Raw genomic sequence first — 21,915 nt, 5'->3', positions numbered from 1 at the left:
TAGTTTGATGGCCCCATATTCTTGCAATATTTATTTTCACAACCCTATGTTAGAACTTCTTAATGTGAAGGACTTCGGTTCAATGACCTTTCTTTATGTTATAAGATGGTGCGGACCAGCCTTCTGGGCTGCTAGCGATAATGTCCGCTTTGGTACACTTGGGTCTCACAGTTTAAAAAAACTCACTAGACAAGGGTGGTTAATCTCTTAACAGGAGCACCACACTCTGTCTCACCGCCGATATGGGATTGTTGTCAAAACACTTTCCCTTTTATTTGTGTTTTTCTTTTTTGAAAAATACCTTTTTATTGAATGAGGGGTGCTTCTAATAACAAGAGAGGTTGAATGTGTATTTCAACCCCCTTTACCTATATATTGTATTATTCATCAACTACGTTTTATATCAGGCTTGCAGACAGGGGCGTAGCCACGCGCACGTAGGGGCGCGTGCACCCACGACTCCGAACTAAAATTTCAGGATCATATTTAGATAAAATAAGTGTGATTGCTAAGTTATGTTGCAAAGTTGTAGTTGCCTCAGTGGTTCAGTCACTTGTTGTTCACACGACATGTCATGGTTCGAATTTCACTATCTTATTTTCTTTTTTAGGTTTTCTTGGATGTTTTATTATGAGAAGTTTTAAAGGTGCCTTGTTTTAGTGTTAAAGGCGCCTCTCTCAAATTTGTCTTGAGGGCCTCAACAAAAAAAAAAAAAAAGTTTGTCTTTGAAGGAAGAGTCATTACTACTTATAAAGTGTTTTTCCAAAATTTCTAATTTATTTTTGCCCCTGCTATCTTTATAGTTATCTAATTGGTACCTCAAATTTTCTTTTTAACTCCTACTTTTCAATCAAATTTCTTTGTAAATCCATCCAACCCCGAAATAGAATTATTTGCATTCCCATATTACCCTTAAGTCCTATTAATTCAAAAATTGAATATGTAACATGACATCCACCCCTCTACGCATCCACACACTAAAATTTTGAATTTGACTACCGAAAAATTTCATTCCCCATAAAATTTGCAGTCAAACACATTCGTAATTCGTCAAAATTCTCTTATACAAGCAAAAGAGACTAATAAACATTTCATAGTTAAGCAGGGTTCAGCTAAAAAACTACTCAAATTTTTTTTTTGGTTTATTCCAATTTACATGTAATCAACTTGATCAACAATTTACATTATTGGCTTACGACCGATCAATGTCTTTATTGAATGCTAATTGAGAAGCCAATGCGATATGATCACTTCCCCACTTCTGTAACATGAAAATACATTTGAACCAACAGAAATTAATATATATGGGTGTTAGATATTATGCAAATAACACATTATTATACAAGTGTTAAATATTTCTGGCAGAACAAGAAAATAAGATATCCTATTTTTCATGATAAAAGAAGTAGAATAAATTGAAAAGTGCAACCAACACCAATTCAGATGCTAAAGACCAAAGGGAAGTTAGGCTGGAATGCCAATAGACATCCATTATCAAATCCATCCTACCCGATTTGTAGGGAAAAAAGTAGTTATTATCGCCTTTAAGAATTAGGTATCTAAGGTTTCACCGAGTTATGAATGTTTCATATAGTTTGGATGACAGTTTATGTGATTATTTCATCCCAATGACGTAACTATGCTACATGACGTAATGCGATTACATAGTACGAGCGATGATCCTCACCACAAAAAAAGAAAAGAGAAGGAGAACAAGGAGTAAGCAAATGCACTAAATCGAATTTGAAAGTGTATCTAAACAAGAAATTAAGCCGAATATCCAATTTTCTGTTTTTCTTGGTTAAAAGGACTTCCAATATTTTTCGGCGTTGGGCTTCTTATGCAAACCATACAAACCCTACATACGGAGCTGCAACCTTAACAAAATTGATATATACTTTTTTACCAAATTAATTGTTGCCAGGGAGTTTTGGCCAATTTGTCTATAGCTAAAAATGGTTTAAACCAAGGAAAAATTCTACCCATACCTTTGTGGGAAATCCAGTGGTCCATTGTCGAAGAGCCTGTTTTGGTAATGTATCAAGCACTTTGACAGTCTGAAGACCTTCTGAACACCTGCATGTAGATTAAAGTTCATTTAGAGTGAACCCCATGAATAAGGTAATTAGCTACTATTCAATTTTGATATGCGAATGGGCATGCCAGAAAACCTCAAAAGTAGATACCCATTTTGTATTTCTTTAAGTGATTATGAAGTAACCTTGTCTGAAGAATGATCACACATTACATAATACATACCATATGTAGTCAACCGTCCCCAAAAATCGCCTGTTGTAACTGGTTACTTGGGGTTCCTTGCTTTCTGGATCCCTTGTCCCAGAATAATCCTGAAAATGAGTCCCGATTAGTATAAGAACTGATGATATTTCTTTATGAAACCAAGTTACCGATTCACCATCAATTTTGAATGAGATCTAGATTAGCTAGATGAAATTTGCCAAAATTACAAGTTGTAACACCCTTAATTTGATATTTGTGTGATGCGAGCTGGAAGGCTCATGTGCATTTCACTTAGTCCCACACTCCCACTTTGCTTAGGAAAACTAAGATGATGAGGTAGAAACGTACAATCACCTCATATCACCTATACCTTTAGGGCGAGTCAGCACCTAAGGTAGTCGGTTGGAGAAGCATTTGGATGGTCTAGAGCAGGCCCATGCCAAGGATCAACCATGTGGTATTGGCCTTCGTAGTCCTGGGTGTGCCTAAATTAGTGACAATATGGCTGGTATTCAGCCTTGTGCTACATCGAAGTAAAGCCGAAGAACATAACACCTTAAAATGGAGGAATAGAAAGACAGTAACTATCAGTTTCTAGATGACCAACCTCAACTTCTGCATATGTGCTTTTTAACATCAAAGGATGTTCAAGAAGCGTGCTATCTGCATTCCCGCTTGCTGTTTCTATCTCCATTGGAGTCCAAAGAGACGGATCGTAAACATACCTCTCCATTTTTGCAGGCTCAAGTTCTGTGGATGGAGACAACTCATCATCTTCTCCAATAGGTGGAGGCAACTCAGAGTCCTGTATTGTCGTACATTCCACCAAGGATTGGTCTGAGGCTGAGTTTGCAGACTCAGGTTCTAAAAAATTGTCATCACATCCCCTAACATGAATTACAGTGACATCTTCAGCACTGCATCTGTCGGATGAAAATGTACTTCGATGATCTTGACCTAAATCTCCTTCTTCTGGTATAACTTCACCTTGCTGATCAAGTGACAAATTACCCAGCTTTTGATCCACTGTTAGGCGGGCACAAGTAGATGAACCTGAGATATTGACCCCATCTCTACTTAGATAGGAAGTCGAGGGATTCTCTATCTCTTCCTTCGCAATCGTGACTGGGACAACATCAGCAGCTTCAGCACAGTAGACATTACCCTCATAGGAGGATTCTTTCTCTTGAGATTCAAGATTCGTTTTTTCTCCATCAAGAGGTGTAAATTCTTGAACCATATCATTCTCAAGATAAAGAGCACGTGCACTTTCCTTGTAACACACAGTCGGACTTTCTCTTATTTGTCGAAATGGAATACTGGAACCATCAATTATTTCTTCATTTTCTACTCTTGTTGCCTCGGAAACTATTATGTTCTCATTATCATGTCGCCCATTTGATTGAGATTTCTGAGGTTCATCAAGTATCTCGTTAGTAGTCTGGGCCAAGTTTTCTGTCAAAGACAAGTTCTCTATATCTGGGTGGGGTAGTATCTCGTTAGTAGTCCGAGTCTGGGCCAAGTTTTCTGCCGGAGACGAGTTCTCTATATCTGGATGGGGTTGATTATGCATCTTCAGTATGTGATTTTGCTTCATATCATCCTTATCATCAATGAGTATAGATGTTCCAACTGAGTTATCAGGAGATTGAGCCCTAAACCAGTTTTAAAAACTTTTAGTAGTCGATTTTCATGGGCAGAATGACAGTACAAGAATAGAAGAGTTCGAAGAAAAGGTCTTACCTCTGAAAACCTTGTCCAGGATTAGAAGTATATGGTCTTGTTATTTTTATCTCAGCAGAAGATTGTCCAGATATCTGATCTCTAGCAAGTCCATCCAAATTTAACTACAAAATACGATGATACTTCAACATTTGCATATAGCAGTTAAGTTACAAGCATCGGCAAAAAAATGTAAGTTTAAGAAAAGAATACCTTCTGTTCCAATATGAAGTTGTACAATGGACTCTGATCACAGCAAATAACAGATAGAAACAATGGTTATATACAAAAATTTAACAAAGACTAGTAATGCTTAATCGCAGAATCGATTATAATCTAAGTGTCACTCTTGACAATTTAAAGTAAACTTTAGCTGGTATACCTTAGGGGTACAATTGAAGTCCCCACACAGAACAACTGGAGCATCATTCCAAAGCTTAGAAATAGTATGAGCCCTGTTTAAAAGCTCTCTGACCTGTTTATACGAACAATGGACATAGATAAATTGACATTATTTCTATAAGCTAAAAGAGTAGAAACTCTCAAAGAACAGCATTTCTAAGAAAACAACAAAAATTTAATATTTCGGACGAGGAAATGAAATAACATCAGGGACTATCGAAATGTCATCAAGAGTTAGCACATCTTGTCTATCGATTTAACAGCTTTTGAAGTAGCAAAAATATATAGGCACATGCCTCCGATGTTATTCGCCGAAATTGGAGACTTGATTGCCGCCAACTAAGGAGAGAGGTGGGATAGAAGAAGAACACAGACAGTGCAAGAACATTGTTTCGGAAAAAGTGAACAAACGAGATGGATAAACAATTCATTCATCGTTCAAAATATAATTACAGAGTATACAATCTATGGGTACGAAATTTATATTGCAAATTTTCTTTACCTGACCCAGCTTGATCTCTCCTCTTTTAGGGTTGTAAAGCACGTGGATGTTGCATATGACGACTTGATTAGCATCGCCTGAACTGCAAATTAAAACTTCTTAAGGTTTCGTGACAATATAGCATGTGAACGTTTGGTAAATGCATATACGCAACATAGACTGCTAAACGTAAACATACCAAAACGTAAAAAAAAATTATCGAGGATTCCGGAGAAAAATACATGTTACAGAAAAACAAGAAGTACAAAGTGATTAAATAACAATTACATGTACATATACTGGTGACAGTATCGAAAATAGAGATGTCTATTTGATCCATCAGATTTGAATCTAATTGGCCTACTTTCGTCGTTCGTCATTTCGCACCCGTTCCAAGTTACAACTTGGTTTTTAAGGAAAGCAGGTAAAATAAAATATTAAGGCACGAGAGGGTCGATTTTGAGGTAACAACAATTGTGTATACTTGTCACTTGTAGACACATAAAATCATATGCACTGTTCTACGGCTTCATAATTCTAGGATAGCATACAAGAAGGAAGTATCTTAGGAGTAGAAGCCTTAAAAAATGTCACCACATAGGAAGTATAAGAAGTAAGGATTTTACCTTGTAGGATGAGATTCAGTTATATTGTCAGCAGGTTTTTGATGCATTGACTGGCAAATGAAAGGAAAACCACCAGGTTAATCCGAACAAAATAATTCCACCAAAGAAAACAAAGAAATCAAACTTATTACATATAATTCCTGCAGCCTGTGGATTTTAAAGTATTTATACCTCAAAAACACAAATCTGAGCAACATTATCACGAAGTCCAAGGTTTCTGTATTCAATATGTTCTTCATGCCGCAACTTGAATCTAATAACCAACATTGAAGACAGAATTAGTTCACTGCAAATTTCTTTTCACATATAGAACCACTCTGATAATTGACTAAAGAAAGTTTAGATTCAATGTTCATCCGGTAAGCCACATACCCATGCTGCAAGATTGCACCATGAATCTTGAAGGAACACAGATGTGTTTATAATAGAATAGAGGCGGTTTTCTGTCTATTACAAATATTTCTGATTACCTAGTAAAACCACAAACTAACACCAGCAGTAGCCGAGAAATAATTTGCAATGACTAGCATATGAAAGAACAATCACTTTCCCTATTGAACATATTTTAATGCTTCTCCTTCCGATTCTACTCAAACTAGACATGATTTATCAGATAAACATAAAACACTTGTATAACATGACAAGCACAGGCAATTATTTAGTAAAGACTATTATTAATCAAGCAATTATTATTTAAGAGAAAAAGATTTAGTAATTAGCACTTACTAATTACTATTATAGTATGAGCATGAGTATCATATATAACATAACAATACATGCACAGATATTTTTGTCTCAAGAATCAAAAAGCACATATAATGAATCCAATAACATAGTATCAAGAAATCAAATTCGATCAAATTATTAGGTTCACGTTATGATACTATAATAACATTCGAACCAGGGTCAGCCAAGAGTTTTCTAATTGAAGGGGTTCGCAATAATTTAGAAGCAAAGACATTTTACCTAGTTCTTCGCCAAAATATTGCACATCCATCAACTGGTTTTCCTGTACGCATCTGCAACTCACGATTTTTTCCCCACCAACATAATAACTCATTGTTTTCGGGTCAAGTACTTAAAAATTAAAATGAAAAATGGGAAACAGAGAAATAATCAGCATCTACACCTTACTGTTTCTACACTAAATATGCAATTTGGTGATCCGTGTGTATTTTAGGTACAACCTACAGGCTCCCGAAATATATGAACTCGGAAGAATTTTCAGAGAACTTAAAGAATGATAAAATGACAAAAAAGAGGACGATATATTGGTCAAGTTATGTTGCATATTAAAAGAAATTATTTTACTTTATTTTTAGGTTTTGTTGAAAGTCTGAAGTCCCAATTACTTAATACACTCAATACCGTCTCAATTACTTCCGCTAACTGACGTAGGAAACTTCAACGGCCAGATCTGCTCAAGTTCCAGCCTAGTAAAGCAAAGGTTTTAGGAGTTTTAAACTAGTGCTAGGTCTTAGGTGAATCAGCTACTATGTATAGAATCTATTCTTCAAATAACAAACTTCAACTTTGCGAATAAGAATATTGTACACTATTCAAAGAAGCATTAAACAAACCTTCCAAATACCATCATAGCCATGTAGCTTTAGCTCATTCTCCAAGTCTTGGAATTTATCAACCTCCTGAAAGTGCGACCAAGGAAATTTTTTGTTTTTTGAAGAATAAGAATTATATTAAACAAAGAAAGAAATTTACAAGAGTATTGAGGCTATAATCATTTGATTGCCACATAGAATCAAAGGTAGCTTCCAACTACAAAGTAAAATCCCTAAAAGAAAGATTAAGATGCCTATTTTTACATTTGGCCTAGAAGAACAAAAGAGATAGGATAGAAAGCTTAATATGGTCGTCGATCGAAGTTATCCCTTTCCCTTTTGAAGGTAGCCCAGTTTCTAGCTTTCCAAACGCTCTACAAAATTGCGTGGGGAAGTAATAACTGTAGTTTCTTATGATTCTGAGGAATAATAGTAGCCCCCGGCGACCAAATTAAGTCTCTCACCGATGTTAGAGTCGTCTACTTAGTGTTAGTTGCATTAACAAAAAAGTTCCATAAAGCCCAAGCGTCCTCACATTTTAATTTTTAAAAGTAGTTGATTTACCGATTCCTCCTGCTTCTTGCGTCGAATGCAACGGTTCACCCAAGTACCTCCACGTTTCTTTAAGTTGTCTATAGTTGGAATTTTCTTAAGATAGACTGTCCAAACAAAGAAATTCACCTTTAGTGGTACTTTTACTCGAATCTCCATCAAAGGTGCACCCCGGCTAGAAAGGGGTTTGTAGCACAATTTAACTGAACCCTTTGTCTGTAGCCAGGATTCGGATTCTCTTATCCTCTACCATTGAAGGTGAGATGCCATTTAATATCTAAAGAAGAGTAGCCATTTCCTCAATTTCCCAACCGTTCTTTTCAAACCAAGATCACAACTAATTTCCTCATCGGAATACTCGTAGCAGTCAAAGAATTAGCATCTTTCTTGTTAGAGGTAACAAATATCAAGTATATAATTTCCTTGTTAGAGAACAAGGAAATTATGAGATAGGAATTATATAAAATCTTTGTGATGTCAGTATATCAAGTATATAACTAGTCAATTGCCGATAAAAGACAAACAAATGATAGACTCCTTAATGTAGGACAAGAATGGGGAAAGGGAACTGAAGAAGAAAATAACTGTACTTTAAGATAGATGTCCACTAGTACCACACTAGTAAAAGCTAGGAATCACTCCTGGAGCCCTTAGGCATCACACCTATGGGTATATTTGCAGCATACAAATATAGATAGCTTGAATAGCTGCTTAAAAAAAAACTTTCTCCTTAAATAGCAGGAACACAACCTATAGCCATAACTAGCTCATGACATCCCATACTAGATTTACTTCTAGAGCTTTGAAGTTCTGAATTATCAAGATTCTAAGAGACATCATAAAAGACATTACAAACATTAAAGTCATTAAAGACATTTGACCATCTAGTAGAATTTTCACAAAGACCCATGTGGATCAGAGTCAGACCCACATTATTCAAGACTAAGTGGGCCATTCATCTAGGACATGCCAAATCAAAATTTGGCCCTCAGAATCCTTATATTGACGTCTCCCATATAGCTTTAACAGTTGTTGCCATTCATCTCTATCAATTCTCTTGAGCTTGAGAAAACTCGACCCAGGCGACTTAAATGCATAGAACTTCTCATACAAGTCTTGGTCGAATCCTTTGAACTCGTCATCTCTAATCCATGCAAGTGATCGTCCCCTCCATATGATCCAATATCTTTGATGACACCCCCTCGATTGAAATACTTTGATGATCAACAATGTCTTCAATCTCTTCTTTTTCCACTTTTAGAGATGTGGTGATGAGTCTAATAACAGATAAATGGAATCTAGTTTTTCTAGGTCATCAGAGTCACAAGCACCATAATCAAATAAATTCTGATTTTCTTGAGCTTTCTCTTCATTTTTCCAACTTGCTCATCTTTTCGCGCAGCTTCAAAATGTTCAGCAAGACGGTGGGTTCGAGTTTCCATCTCTACTATTCTAGTTTGCATGTCATTGAGTTGTTTTATAATCTGAAAATTATAGTGTCATGTTCATTGTCAGTTAATCTTCTTTTAAAAACTTCTTCCGGATTTAGTTGCCATTACGTAACGTTGCTAGGATCTAGTTGCCATTATTTTCTTCTTCACTTCTCTTTCCCCTTTCTTGTCCTACATCTCGTGAAGATAGATTCGATTAACCTTGACAAAAAGATCCCGCTTGAGAAAGTATAAAGATATCACTTCCCTCGAGACATTCATAAAATTTCTTATTCACAAAAATATGTAATACTCAAGAAAATATGAGGAAATATGAATTAAACAATTATAAACTTCACCAAACAAGAGAATCAAATGGTTGTATGAGGTTGAGGTGAAACCAGATAATTAAGTTCAATTACCCAAGACGACGATACACACATTTTAAAAAGTCTATTTATCAAAGTAAGATGCCTAACTAATAAAAAAGTAAAAATAAAAAGTACATTTACTATTAAACCATCACAAGGAACCAACCTGAAAGCTATTATCTGTGATAAAACATGATTTCTAAACGGAATCGTATGAATACCTGAAGACAAATGATGTCAGCAGACCATAATCCAAGTTCAAAAACTATCTTTCTCCTTCGCCATTCCCAGTCCAAAATGTAAGGAGGTATGTGATAATAAAGCTCTCTTCGGTGATCTAGAGCTAGGTAGTTAGCGAGTATGTTGTATGAGAGAACCACAAACCGCTCTGTAACCACAATGCCAAACAAAATAAAGGCCAACCTTTTGAATGATGCATATAAGCATAAGATTGGTAAACTAGCATCATAAAATCCTGAATAACTAACAAAAACATAAGAACCAGTATATAACTAAACATTTGTATATCTCATCGAAAAAAAAAAACTAAACATTTGTAGCTTTTCGTTTCAAACCCCCAACAAACTAAATTGCCTCGACACTCTGATTTCATAAGCTATAAAAGATCATTATTACTTCTAATGATTTTCATGAATTAGAGGTATTGGATAATATATCCCTCTTGTGAGTAGTAATTTTGTTTTCTTAGTCTAATATACCAAAAACTTAGAACTTGATAACTTAAAAATGTAAACTTTCCTTCTTCTATAACAATACTACTTCTATTGAGAGAGAGAGAGAGTACCACAATGAGATGGCGGTTGCGACAATGCGGACTCCCAATTCCTGTAGTCCCAAGGTTTGGGCCGTGGTTGATGAAATGGAGGTGGTTGCCGGAAATGGGGAGGTGGTTGCCGGAACTGGGGAGGTGGTTGCCGGAAATGGGGAGGTGGTTGCCGGAAATTGGGAGGTGATTGCCGGAAATGGGGAGGTGGCTGCTGGAAATTGGGAGGTGGTTGCCTGAAATTGGGAGGTGGTTGCCGGAAATTGGGAGGAGGGCCGTAACGTTGATCCTGAAACCGACCAGGATTACTGAAATCCCCTCCATATCCCTGCCTGAATCCATAATTTGCATCATTTACTGATCTCAGATGCGAATCCCCACTAACGAACGGTTCTCCATTGTCTCTCGGACGATTGCAAAATCCTCGCCCATAAGGATTTCGACCTCCTCGTGACTGCAATAACAAAAAAAAACAGCTGACTTTTAGGGTTTCTCAGATAATAAAAGTTATGGGAGATTGAAAAACTACAGAGAAAGTTAAGATTTCATACATAAGGACGGAAAGAAGACATTTTTGTTTCAGTAGTAGTAGTAGCAGCAGCAAATAGACATTGGAGTGATGATGAAGAAGAAGAGGCGAACCTCATTCCTTACTTGAGACTGATTCTATACCAGAACATTAAAAAAGACGTGAGGTTTTCTATTCATATTTTAGTTTACTCAATCTAGCCATCTAGGGTTCTTCTGCTTCCTCACCGTTAAACCATTGCAGAGCGTGGAGTTTCCATAACAAGTCTGTCCGTCTCGGGACTAGTGGGATGTCATCGGGACTAGTCGGATGTCATCCAAAAAAGGAGGCGACTGGGGATTAACTCGCATGCGAGATATCATTGCTGACTCATCGGCACCAGTCAGATTTCATCGATTTATATATTATAATTGTACTTAGCAATTATAGAGATTTGATCAACTAAGTCGTCTTCCCTAGTCGATCGACTATATCTGCAGATTTGGATGAAATCGTGGTCTAGGCAGGCTTAGGCGTCGATTTATAATGTTTGGCTTATTACACAGAACTGCAACCTATTAATATTGGCGCTTACTGTACCTACAGGGTAGGATTAGCCTACAAGTTCATCACATGGCTAGGAAATGGGGAGGAGATTCCCAGAAAAAATGACATGACGGGAAACAAAGTCTTACGATAAATTATTTAAGTAGCGTGATAGTTCAATATGTGTTATAAAAAATAAAGGATTTTCACACACAAAAATAAAACTCTAAAGAAAAAAAAATCACTTTGATTAGGATCAAAACAAAAATTTGTGAACCTATATACTAAAAGAGTCTTCCAAAAATATATAACACTATAAATGAAAAGTGGATTCGTCAAACGAAGGTTTTGATGCTGATATACTTGTTTTCTTTATCAATTCGACCTATATCTTGCGAAAATGACATTAGTGATGAACGAATTATAAATATCATCTCTAATGGATAATCAAAACATTGGGAACTTGTCAAACAGAGGACAAAATTATTTTGGTGAAGTCTAATAAAAAAAGAACAACTATATTGTGTTGTCTTCATAACGCATTATGATGAAAAACATGAATAATAACTTAGGAAGAAAAATTATTTTGTATTGAAGTTGAAGAACAAAATATGATTCTGTCATTGTGCATTATGATCATCCATAATAGATTATAAAAAAAGATTTGCTCAAAGAAAAAAAAAATTATAAATAATCATAATGCACTATGGGAACGCATGGGATTTCACAAGCGAACGGGTATTTTGGTCAGAAAAAATGACTTTGGACCTCTTGTCAGAGTAGAGAGGGGGTGAGAGAGGAAAAAGAGAGAGAGAGAGATAGAGAGATGAGAGAGGAGAGCAGATAGTTGGAAATCTTTTCCTTCAGTTCGAAGATAAAAAGGCAGTTAGGCAAGACAAAACTGAGTACATTATCACAAATTATCTAAAAAAATGACTCCCAAGAGAAGTAGAAAAATGAACAATTTCAAAGAATGGGTGATCACAACTACCAGACAATTATCAGAAATAACCTCCATTAATACTTACGAAAAGCTCAAATATGTCTCTGGTCTGAATGAAATTTCTTTTATGAAGATGAAGAAAGGAGGAGTACTACAAGTCTCTAATGACCAAAAAAGTCTTAATGAAAGTCTGAAAATGTACAGCTAAAACAAGATGAAAGGAAAAATTGCATGGTTTTATCAAGTGCATGAGAAAATTAAACAAGAGATTATTCCTTGTTGGATTTGTTGATGAGTGATTTATGAATATGAGGAATCACACCACCACCAGCTATTGTTCCTTTGATTAATGTATCAAGTTCTTCATCTCCTCGAATAGCAAGCTGTAAATGTCTAGGTGTAATTCGTTTTACTTTAAGATCCTTACTAGCGTTTCCTGCAAGTTCTAACACTTCTGCAGTTAGATACTCCAATATTGCTGCAGAGTAAACAGCTGCAGTGGCTCCAACTCTTCCATTTGCTGCAATTCGGGACTTCAGATGACGGTGGATACGACCTACCGGAAACTGCAACAAATTCAAATGGATTACTTGCAGAGAGAGAAGAGGCACGGAAGAAGATAGTAGCTAGTCATAACCACAAACTTTTTAAGATAACAATCACTGACTAAATTTGTCAAACCAGTTGTATAATACAAAAAGAATAAACCATAATAAGAAAAACTCATTAAGATATCCTTCAAACTAGCTTCTACTTAGTCTAGCGGAATGACATTAAGACATAAGTAAGAAATAGCAATCCGAGTATCTTACAGAAGATTTAAGTTCACAACCATTGGAAATAGCTCAATGTCGATTCCAGTCATATATCGAAGCAAATGTACTTGTAGATATACATGTTAGAAAAATCCAGATAGGACCAAAACCAAAATTACAAAGACAGTGAAGTATCCGTACAGCGAAACGGATCTCATTCTTGAAAATAATGTAGAAAAGAAACATACGAATATAGAAATTATAGGCCACTCAAGAACATAGCTGGTGACTTTGTTGGATTGTCAATTTAGTTCTAAACGTCTAAAGGTGACACTACTCACTAATACTCTCGAGTATATATTCACTTTTACCACAATTTTTTTTTGTGAATCACATCCTTGACTTCTATCTTTATTAGCCCCGCCACATTGTTTAAAATATGTTTTATGCCTCGAGGAGGTTTGCTCTCACAAGGCAAGGCGGCGCCTCGAGGCGTGTGCGCATAGAGGGAGTAAAATATTTCTTTGTCAAGAATATAATATCAATTACGTAAAAAAGTAACATAGTTTTTCTACTTGACTACTGTACTGCATATATTATCTCTTGGTCTGTTGGTCATACGAAAAAAACATGACAGAGAAACACATCAGTCATCAATGGCTTCAAGTTTCAACAACAATTCCACTAGCTACTAATCATAATGAGAGAATACGACCAGATAAACTAAAATATGGGTTTTAAAGACAATATGAAGCAACACAATGGGTATCTGTCAAACATCTAAAACACATATATAAACCCTAAAGCAATTGATTGATCTTGGTTCAGGGAGCAGAAGATAGAAATTATACAACAACTCTAGATCAAAGAACTGTTTCAGTTTACGCTTTCTCTGATCGATAAAGATCAACTATGTCTACAAACAAAGATTTTGAACAACTAAGAGTGTGAATTCACAATGCTTGTATTCGCTTGAGATGCTAAATAATTTGTATTATGCATGAACTGTTTCATATCAATGATTCTTTCTATTCCAAAACCAAACAAAAGAAGTTCCCCAAGGAAAATTATGAAATCCAACAAAAAATTCCCAACTAATCTCATAAAGATTTCCAACCCAATTCTCATTAAAATAGTTAACAATTCAAACATCTTAATAGATCAACATCTTCTTCAATGAATTAAGAGCTGATGGTCATGGAAATTGAATTGTACTCTATCATGTATAATCAATCAATCTGATCGAATCGTAAGAGATTTTTTCTCAAGAAAAAAAAGTTGAAAAATCCGATAAACTGATGAAACCCATTATAGATCAGAACGAAAGATAAGAACCCATGAAATCAAAATCGAAATCAAGTTAAAATTGAAAGAAATCAGTGAGAGAATAAAGGAACCTGGAGACCGGCTCGAGAAGAACGAGATACGGATTTCTTCTTCTCCTTATCCTTGTTTGCTTTCCCTGTAATCAGACCTTTCGCCCCTTTTCCCGACATCTTTTCCTCTAAAGACAGACTAAAGATCTTTTGGATTAACGAAGAACTCTGATGGCGAGTTTTAGAGCGAATGAGATGAGAGATAGAGAGACGTAAATAGTCGGGCGGGGGATTCTGCCCTTTCTTGCCTTTAGCATTGTGACAATGGCCCAAGCCCACTATTCGTCTTTGTACGAACCACACATGTGGTAACTAAGTGCAACCTTGTGAATTAGGAGATTTTGGAGCGAATGCCCAAAGTTGCTAAAAGCAAGCTTGCTAAAGGCAATCTCGAAAATGGTTAATGACAATGTGTGTATATGAGACAATGTCTTAGTCAATATTTGACCGTACAACGCAATTGACGACGTTAGGTTGTCGCCGGCTAGCAGACTTTGCTCAACGACCTTCATAAATTTAAAACAAAAAAAAATTGTTTCTTCTTGTTTTTCTTCTCTTCTCCGACAAAACTTGGTCGGCGACTTCAACTTTTTTTTTCTTCTTTCTCCTCCTTTTCTCTTCTCTCTCTAAACTCTCTTTCGTTGGACAGTTTAAAGAGAGAAGAAGAATAAGAAGAAGTCGCCGATCAGAGTTGCCGGATGAACTCCGGTCGTCGACTCTTTGTCGGGAGAAGACAAAAGGACAAGGTGGGTGACAAACACCTTCAAATTTGGGCATTAGTTGCCTCTGACTATGGGTGGGAATTATGCCCATGGCCCGAACCCGCCTACGGACACCCGAGCCCAACGAGATCATGGACGGTCACACCCGTCTCGGGCACAAACTGCCCCACATGCCAAGTTTTGGTAGACGGACATGGGATAAAACTTCTACCCGCACACACGCCCACACACTTAGCGTCACTGAATAATACCCAACCAAATTACATCAACTTTTTGGGTTGATGAAACACAACAAGCTATGAGGCTGGGCCTAGTTGAGATGGTAAAATATTGTTTTTAGGGCAATCATCCAAACCTAATGCATTGCTTTACAATGTCCCAAGTGAATTCCTAGTGAGTTAGTGAAGTAGTGCTTGCTTTGAGAGGTAAGGAGTGGGATAAGTTTATATTATCACAATCTCATGAGATTTCTTCTTTAGTTTTTAATGTCGGATTGAATTTCCAAAAGGAACAACATAGGTAACTTCTAGTTTTTTACATTGTCTCTTTAAAATTAGGAACGGTGTTTGGAAACTTTATAAGTGGAGAGGAAGAAGTTAATTTTTTCAAGTCATGGGCGCATCTGCTATCCCCAACCATACTCGAATTACCCGAGCTTCTTAATGAAATTGGGCGGGCAATGAACAAGGAAAATTTCAAAATCTGCCCAATTAACCCGCTTAGCCTAACGACCACTGAAATTTGGAGCCCCACCTGCCTGTCCCGGTGTTTCAAGTGTCTGTAGATGCCCGTACCCATCACTACCCACCCCTACCTCTGACCACAAATTGTTCAACTTGTTTTGACCAAGTTTTAGATAAAAAACACATTAGCAACATGTTTGAGCATTTCCTATAGAACTTCTCCATGAATTTTAATGATTGAAGAGGTAACCCCTACTGGGACTATCTCCTAGTGGGGTTTTTACTTTAAAAATGTATTCTCTTAAGAATCTCTAAAATATAGGTCGTCACATCATTTTAATAATTCAATATCAATTTTGCAGTGCAAATAATTTTTAAAGAAAAATTCTAAAATAATCTTATGTAGCACTCTAAGTTTTACAATTTCAGTCTGACATCGGAAATGCTCTAATTCAACATTATTAGGGGCTCTAATTCAACAATATATCTGAGGATGAACTTTGTCCGAAACAAAAATAAGTGTATTTGAAATAATCACAACACCCCAGTCCAGACGGGAAACAACTTAATTTTTGTTGTTATTATTCCCATTAGCACGACACGCCCATCTCCGAGAAACAACTTTATTTTTGTTGTGATTCCCACACGACAACTTATTTTTTTTTTGTTATTATTCCCATTAGCACGACACAACCATCTCCGAGAAACAACTTTATTCTTGTTGTGATTCCCACACGACGGTGTCTCTCCCCCATTTTTTAAGTTTCAACTTATGTTTTTCTTTTCCCTTTATTTTTTTTTATTGATTTTTAATTAGTTTTTCAAATTTGTTTAATTACAATTAGTGTTGGTTAGAATCATAACTTTTACTTGTTGCTTCACAGACGGGGACGAAAGGTCCCTTGCGTGACCAGCCCATGTTGTGCTGTTTCACTCGCCACGACACGTCAGGGGGGTCTACAGCCACCACTACATAAAGGTGTGATGTGGGTTTTCATTATGTGGTATAGACAAGATAATAGTCGGAACAACACAGTTTTAGAGTACAGAAAACCTGCAATATATAAAAGCCTATCCTTTCCTAGTTAAATACTTGTCATGCTAGTTTAGTATAACAAGGCCAATAAAACCATCTTGATAGTTCCAAATTTGTCGAGTACACCATGGAAGTTTAGAAATCTGAAATTTATTATAGCAGTTGTATAAAAAAAACAAGTGGAAAGACACTATTTGTTTCAAGTAAGCAAGAAAAACTCCATTACAAACCTTATTCACAAATTTGTTTGGAACCTCTGCTAAAAATTTTCATAATCCAATACTTTCGGGATCCAAAACGGAGGGAGCTTTTGAATTTACCATTGCAAGCTTCCTATAACAGCTTGAGGGTTTTCAATCGCTCTTCATGTTCGGTATCCAGTTTTGGTGGTGTGTAATTCCCACGAAGATCCTCCACTACGTACTCCTGCAAAATGTTTCGGTAAATAAGAAAAAACTCAGCACTTGTTAGGCTCAATATTAAGAAATCTTATGACTAACAGACTCAGTAGTAAAAGTAAATACAATTTGTGAAGGCAAATAGAGTGATTGAAGTGTAGAAAGTTTTAGGCGAGTATCATGCTGGACTGATGGACTACAATCCTAGGTATCTGATGATCAGTGAACAGCGGCTGAACATAAACCTGTGATATAGAAGGGTATCAGGCTGCACTGAAACCATAGATAGGTATGTGGCGCTCAGAGAACAGGGCCTGATCCTGTTCCTAAGTCCAACCTGTGGGATGACCTCATCGGTAAACCTGAAGATCATTCTAGTATATGGGTATCAGGTTGCACTGAAATTTATGCAAAAAAAAGGTTGCACTGAAACCCTAGGTGTGTGGCGATCATTGAACTAGGGCCTCAGGCCAAGCCCCAGCCTGAGCGCGTCAGGTGACCTCATCATTTAAACCTGAAGGTTGTCTGAGGTTATGCGGATCTCCATCAGTTTCTTACTCGGTGAAATTTAGACCTCATAATGATACAGGTGGAATCAGGCTGCAGTTCGAAAAACCAGCCATTTTCGTGACAAGACGGAAACTCTTGGTGTCTTACCTTAGTTAGTTCCCTCTTTGTGAGAATATGGTAGTGCCTTTGCCAGATCCTTTGAATAGCCATGGTCGCAGCAAGAAAACCATATGCAATCCCGAGGATGGCAAATATGATGACAAAAATAATCACTAGAGCAAAACATGCTTCCATTGATGCTGGAAAGCAATCCAAGATGCCCCATCCATAACAGCAATTCCGGCATCCAGACACACATGGCTCGTTATTGTTGAAGGAGGAGCAATGTATTATCAGCCCAAAAAATCCCACCATAACAAAGAAAGCTAATACACCTGCACCATTGATATATTACGTACATAAACCACACAATACTTAGACCTGGACTTGACCATGAGCCCGATTTGGTGAGCGTTTGCGCCAAGATAAGGGACAATATGTGAACCTGATCAGGGGATACCCCGTCTCCATTTCCAACTAAAAAAGTGTTTGTGCTCAGTTGTAAAGATGATAACAGATATTTTGATAATCCAAATGGTTAAATTTTGGTATGAATTTCAGTTTGTACATTTCTAAGAACTACATCCCTGCATGGTGGCGAATGATATTATCATATAAAGATACTTCAAACTTGTCTTGAACTCTTAACTTGTCCACTGTGATTCTTCATTTTCAATTAACAAAGTTGAATGTCTAAATGGTTGATATTGCTGACCATAATTCGGTAAAAGCTATAAATAATGTCACCATGATAATAAAATCTGACGACGCGAGATTGCTTTAACACTAGTCAGACAAGAACATTAGGGGAAACGAGGGCCAAAAGCACAAGATTCAGGGACAAGAATGAATAATGAGAGAATCGTTGCGAGAGCATACCTATGCAGTAGTAGAAGGGAATTGGATGTTTTGACAATATACGGTCCCATCCATCACTGAATGAATTTCTGAAGTTTCCGTTTTTATCCATGAAATATGCAAAACCGCCCATTACGCTTATTGCCTGGAAAATGTATGTAGACATTTTAGTTCTACTTATGGCTAGTATAATCCTAAATTAATCACTTCTAAGAAAGGCAAAAAATTTACTACGCAACTTTATAAAGTAACTTCGGCTGGAATCTTTCAAGGTTCGTATGGGTCCAATATACCGAGCTGAAAACATAACATGGGACTCCTATGCCTATTATGGAGATCAATGTTTACTTCAAAATAATTGGAAAGATTCTTGGTATAGACAACCTCTTTAATCTTTACAATTTACTAATTTAGTGAATACTACAAGAAAGTTATCCATTACTGGTTATCCTCGTCAAGAACACTTCCATTTGCTACTTTTATTCAATAAACTTTTGTTTATGGTTACACCAAGGCAAAAGAAAACAAAGAAAGATATACTTTCGCATACTATGATAATAACAATTTCTATTCAATTTGTGATAAATGAGATTAAGAGACTGATTATAAACAGATTAAAAGACTTACAGTTTGAACAGCAAGGAACACAAGTAGAACATCTCTGGCCACAAAAATTCTGAATTTTATCTTACGCCATGAGTAATCCTCTAACAATTCGACTCGAAGATGGAATTGTGCCTTGCAAGTAGTGCAATGTGAAAACGCAAATCCTTCCTAAATATTACAAGAACCACCCAATAATCACACATCAAGTAAACATCACTATTAGCTCAATAGAAAAACCAATATAAGATTAATTAGCAGGTGTTCTTGACATGATTATAGAAAAAGCTCAAAGGTTTAAGAAAATTTGCCTTGACTGAGCGCCAATGATCAAGACATGAACGATGAACAAATTGTTGTGTGCCTTTACACATGCATGGAGAAATCAACTCATCACCTATACTAGAAACAATAACATTTTAGGTTTTCGATCACCATCAATCAAGAGAGAAAGTATAATAAAAGTACCTGGTTCGCCCTCATATTCAAGGCAAATGCGACAACAAGAAGCAGAATCAGCTTCAATATCTTCATCTTCATCTTTGATCTCAAACGAATTTGATTGATTCTCGAGCAAAGGATCAGAATCACTCGGTGGATTCTGTTGATCTACTCCTATTGGTTCTAATTGTACTTCCCCCTTCATTATAGCAACAAAACTAAAACCCTAAACAAAATCAACGAACCAATCAAAAGCAAATACACAATCACTAAACATATCATGAAAATCAAAGATCATTAACCAAAATAAACTATCTTTTCTCATAATCATCATAAAATATCTAATTGTATTTCGATTCAGGAACAAATTGTTGGTTCGAAGATAAAGAAAATGAATTTGAGACAAAATTTAAGATTATTTAAAGATAAGAGAAGATAATAATATAGGGTAAATTTACCTGAAAGTTAAAGGATTGGTTGACGGTGAAACCCTAGAAATGGAAAAAAAAATGAATTAAGAAAGATAAAGGTGTAGATTAGTTGGTCGTGGCAACTGAGAAGAAGAAGAAGAGAAAACAGAGGAATGAAGAAATGTGTATTTTTTTTTAACAAGGAATACAGATTCGCATGAGCGGGGTCCTACTATCTTTTTCTAGATAAGGATTACATGCCGCATTGATTTATATAGATCATGAGGAAGTAGTGTCATTGCATGTGGGCATTTTTTTATTTTTATTTTTTTTATGAAAAGGGGTGTTTTTATTATTGATCAAAACGAAATTATACGTCAACAAATGTTTAGTTAGTAGGTTGTGCATCAATTCTGTCATATGTTCGATATTCGATGGAGGTGGAAACCATCATTTATCGACTTGTTAAGTGTTAATAAAGTTTAAGTGAGAATAGACTTTCATGCTTCTAAGTTAGCCGTAACAGTCTTTATATGACTTTTAGAACTCAAGATGTCTTTGATGGTGGCAATTTAGTTGTCATAGTGCTTATTCAATTAACGAATTTATTCGTGATTTATTCATGTCATATTTAATGCAAGTGATCTTTGTATGGTAAAATTTGGTTCGGAGTTGATTGAGTTCCCCATTGAATCTGGTTTGATGTCTTGATTAAAACTTTGAATATTGTTTTGTAGCAGGGGCTCATGACTTTAAGGTTTGCGACATTGCAGCTAATTGCCCATAGGAACTTCAAGGATTGCTCGTGCACCGCGTCTTCACTAGATGAGGCTCTACTGAGAATAATCTTTACTGCCATAAATTGGTAAGTAGAGTTATGTAAACTTAAACCTATTCCTACTTTTTCCTGAATAGATTTACAGGAGGCATCTACTTATATAGAAATGAACTTCTTGCAGGATCCCAGTTGAGGGCGACTTTTCTGGTTGTTGGTTGAGGTTGAGTATCTGGCGTATTGAGTTTAAAAGAATTTTGAAAACTCCCAATTAAGAAAATATAGTCTTCCATGGATGTTAACTTATTTTGGAAACATAAGCTTCATTAATCATCAATGTGTGAATATACAAAAGAAAGAAGTCCTGAGACACTTCTAAAACTTGGTATTTTTGCTGATTCAAGGTTCTGCAAACCCCTCGATATTAAACTTGTTAGGCAGCTTTGTGGAAACCATGAATGTTTAGTAACCGTCGAGGATGGTTCAGTGGGAGGTTTTGGCTCTCATGCTGCATAGTTCATTACACTTGTTGGTAAAGGGTACTCCGATACTTTACTCCTTAGTCGTCAAGTTTACCTGTTATTTGTTTCGATCTCATATGATGTGAAGTTTTCTACTCTTTCATGGAGCTCAATTGAAGTAGTACTGTTCTAGGTCAAGAAAACTTGTTGTGTGACCTTAGGCCTCTCACCTCAAAAGCTACCTCAAGAGGTGAGGTTGTCCCTCCCTCTACTTATGAATTGCTCGACACATGTGCGACTATTCCAACAATCTCCCCAACCCACATTAATTTTAACTTCGATAGGGAATTACACTACATAGAACAAGCATCTTCGAAAGAACATCTTGCTCTTGCAGACCTAATTGGACATCACATATTGCTGCTACAACTTTGAGTGTGCTCAGCTGCGCTGGTGATGCACTCTTCTTGATGCAGTAGGTATTGTTTCTGATTGTTCTATACCAATTATTGAGCAAATATCGAAGTTGAAGTCATACGTAATGTAACGTGTCATCGCTGTATATTCACCACTTATCATTTTGGTAGGTGTTAGAGAGTCTACTCCACTCGGCTAAACCGAGT

The 21,915-nt window shown here is 36.4% G+C and overlaps 3 protein-coding genes across 4 annotated transcripts; all 3 read right to left on the bottom strand.

Moving 5' to 3' along the window:
* Positions 1-983: 983 nt before the first annotated feature.
* LOC147539749 (DNAse I-like superfamily protein) lies at positions 984-11,354 on the bottom strand. The gene is made up of 16 exons (XM_086640376.1): positions 10,925-11,354; positions 10,720-10,834; positions 10,190-10,622; positions 9,606-9,772; positions 7,053-7,118; positions 6,439-6,491; positions 5,644-5,725; positions 5,473-5,522; positions 4,868-4,949; positions 4,346-4,438; positions 4,177-4,209; positions 3,985-4,088; positions 2,849-3,896; positions 2,260-2,348; positions 1,989-2,076; positions 984-1,261 (listed from the first exon to the last, which is right to left on the bottom strand). Exons 2-16 carry the CDS (start codon positions 10,813-10,815, stop codon positions 1,193-1,195), a joined length of 2,553 nt encoding a protein of 850 aa, XP_086496502.1. The 5' UTR covers positions 10,816-10,834; positions 10,925-11,354; the 3' UTR covers positions 984-1,192.
* Positions 11,355-12,220: 866 nt separating this feature from the next.
* LOC147539748 (putative histone H2A variant 3) lies at positions 12,221-14,512 on the bottom strand. Its single transcript, XM_086643489.1, has 2 exons — positions 14,318-14,512; positions 12,221-12,731 (listed from the first exon to the last, which is right to left on the bottom strand). Exons 1-2 carry the CDS (start codon positions 14,414-14,416, stop codon positions 12,435-12,437), a joined length of 396 nt encoding a protein of 131 aa, XP_086499615.1. The 5' UTR covers positions 14,417-14,512; the 3' UTR covers positions 12,221-12,434.
* A 2,359-nt stretch (positions 14,513-16,871) lies between these two features.
* LOC147539747 (RING/FYVE/PHD zinc finger superfamily protein) lies at positions 16,872-20,485 on the bottom strand. 2 transcript variants are annotated; one of them, XM_086642301.1, is made up of 7 exons: positions 20,105-20,485; positions 19,674-19,872; positions 19,517-19,602; positions 19,230-19,376; positions 18,624-18,747; positions 17,793-18,079; positions 16,872-17,163 (listed from the first exon to the last, which is right to left on the bottom strand). In XM_086642301.1, exons 2-7 carry the CDS (start codon positions 19,849-19,851, stop codon positions 17,071-17,073), a joined length of 915 nt encoding a protein of 304 aa, XP_086498427.1. In that variant the 5' UTR covers positions 19,852-19,872; positions 20,105-20,485; the 3' UTR covers positions 16,872-17,070. The 2 variants fall into 2 exon arrangements, with proteins under 2 accessions (XP_086498427.1, XP_086498428.1); XM_086642302.1 differs by having other exon boundaries at positions 19,674-19,864; positions 20,105-20,298.
* Positions 20,486-21,915: the final 1,430 nt, after the last annotated feature.

The sequence above is a fragment of the Eschscholzia californica genome, unplaced genomic scaffold (genome assembly GCF_041429995.1).
Source record: "Eschscholzia californica isolate CP2 unplaced genomic scaffold, dmEscCali1.0.p SCAF_5, whole genome shotgun sequence".
NCBI classification, from domain to species: Eukaryota; Viridiplantae; Streptophyta; class Magnoliopsida; order Ranunculales; family Papaveraceae; genus Eschscholzia; species Eschscholzia californica.
Note: the sequence above shows the minus strand (reverse complement) of the source record. Positions and strands in the feature narration are given on the sequence as shown.

Coding starts and splice junctions, on each gene's coding strand:
- LOC147539749 (XM_086640376.1), bottom strand. CDS start 10,815: ATGAGGTTCGCCTCTTCTTCTTCATCATCACTCCAATGTCTATTTGCT. Junction 5,726..6,438: donor ATATTTTGGCGAAGAACTAG/GTAAAATGTCTT, acceptor GTTGGTTATTAG/ATTCAAGTTGCGGCATGAAG. Junction 2,077..2,259: donor GGGACGGTTGACTACATATG/GTATGTATTATG, acceptor ATCTACATGCAG/GTGTTCAGAAGGTCTTCAGA.
- LOC147539748 (XM_086643489.1), bottom strand. CDS start 14,416: ATGTCGGGAAAAGGGGCGAAAGGTCTGATTACAGGGAAAGCAAACAAG. Junction 12,732..14,317: donor CTTCTCGAGCCGGTCTCCAG/GTTCCTTTATTC, acceptor AATTTGTTGCAG/TTTCCGGTAGGTCGTATCCA.
- LOC147539747 (XM_086642301.1), bottom strand. CDS start 19,851: ATGAAGGGGGAAGTACAATTAGAACCAATAGGAGTAGATCAACAGAAT. Junction 19,603..19,673: donor TGAATATGAGGGCGAACCAG/GTACTTTTATTA, acceptor TTTCTAGTATAG/GTGATGAGTTGATTTCTCCA. Junction 18,748..19,229: donor TGTTCCTTGCTGTTCAAACT/GTAAGTCTTTTA, acceptor TACATTTTCCAG/GCAATAAGCGTAATGGGCGG.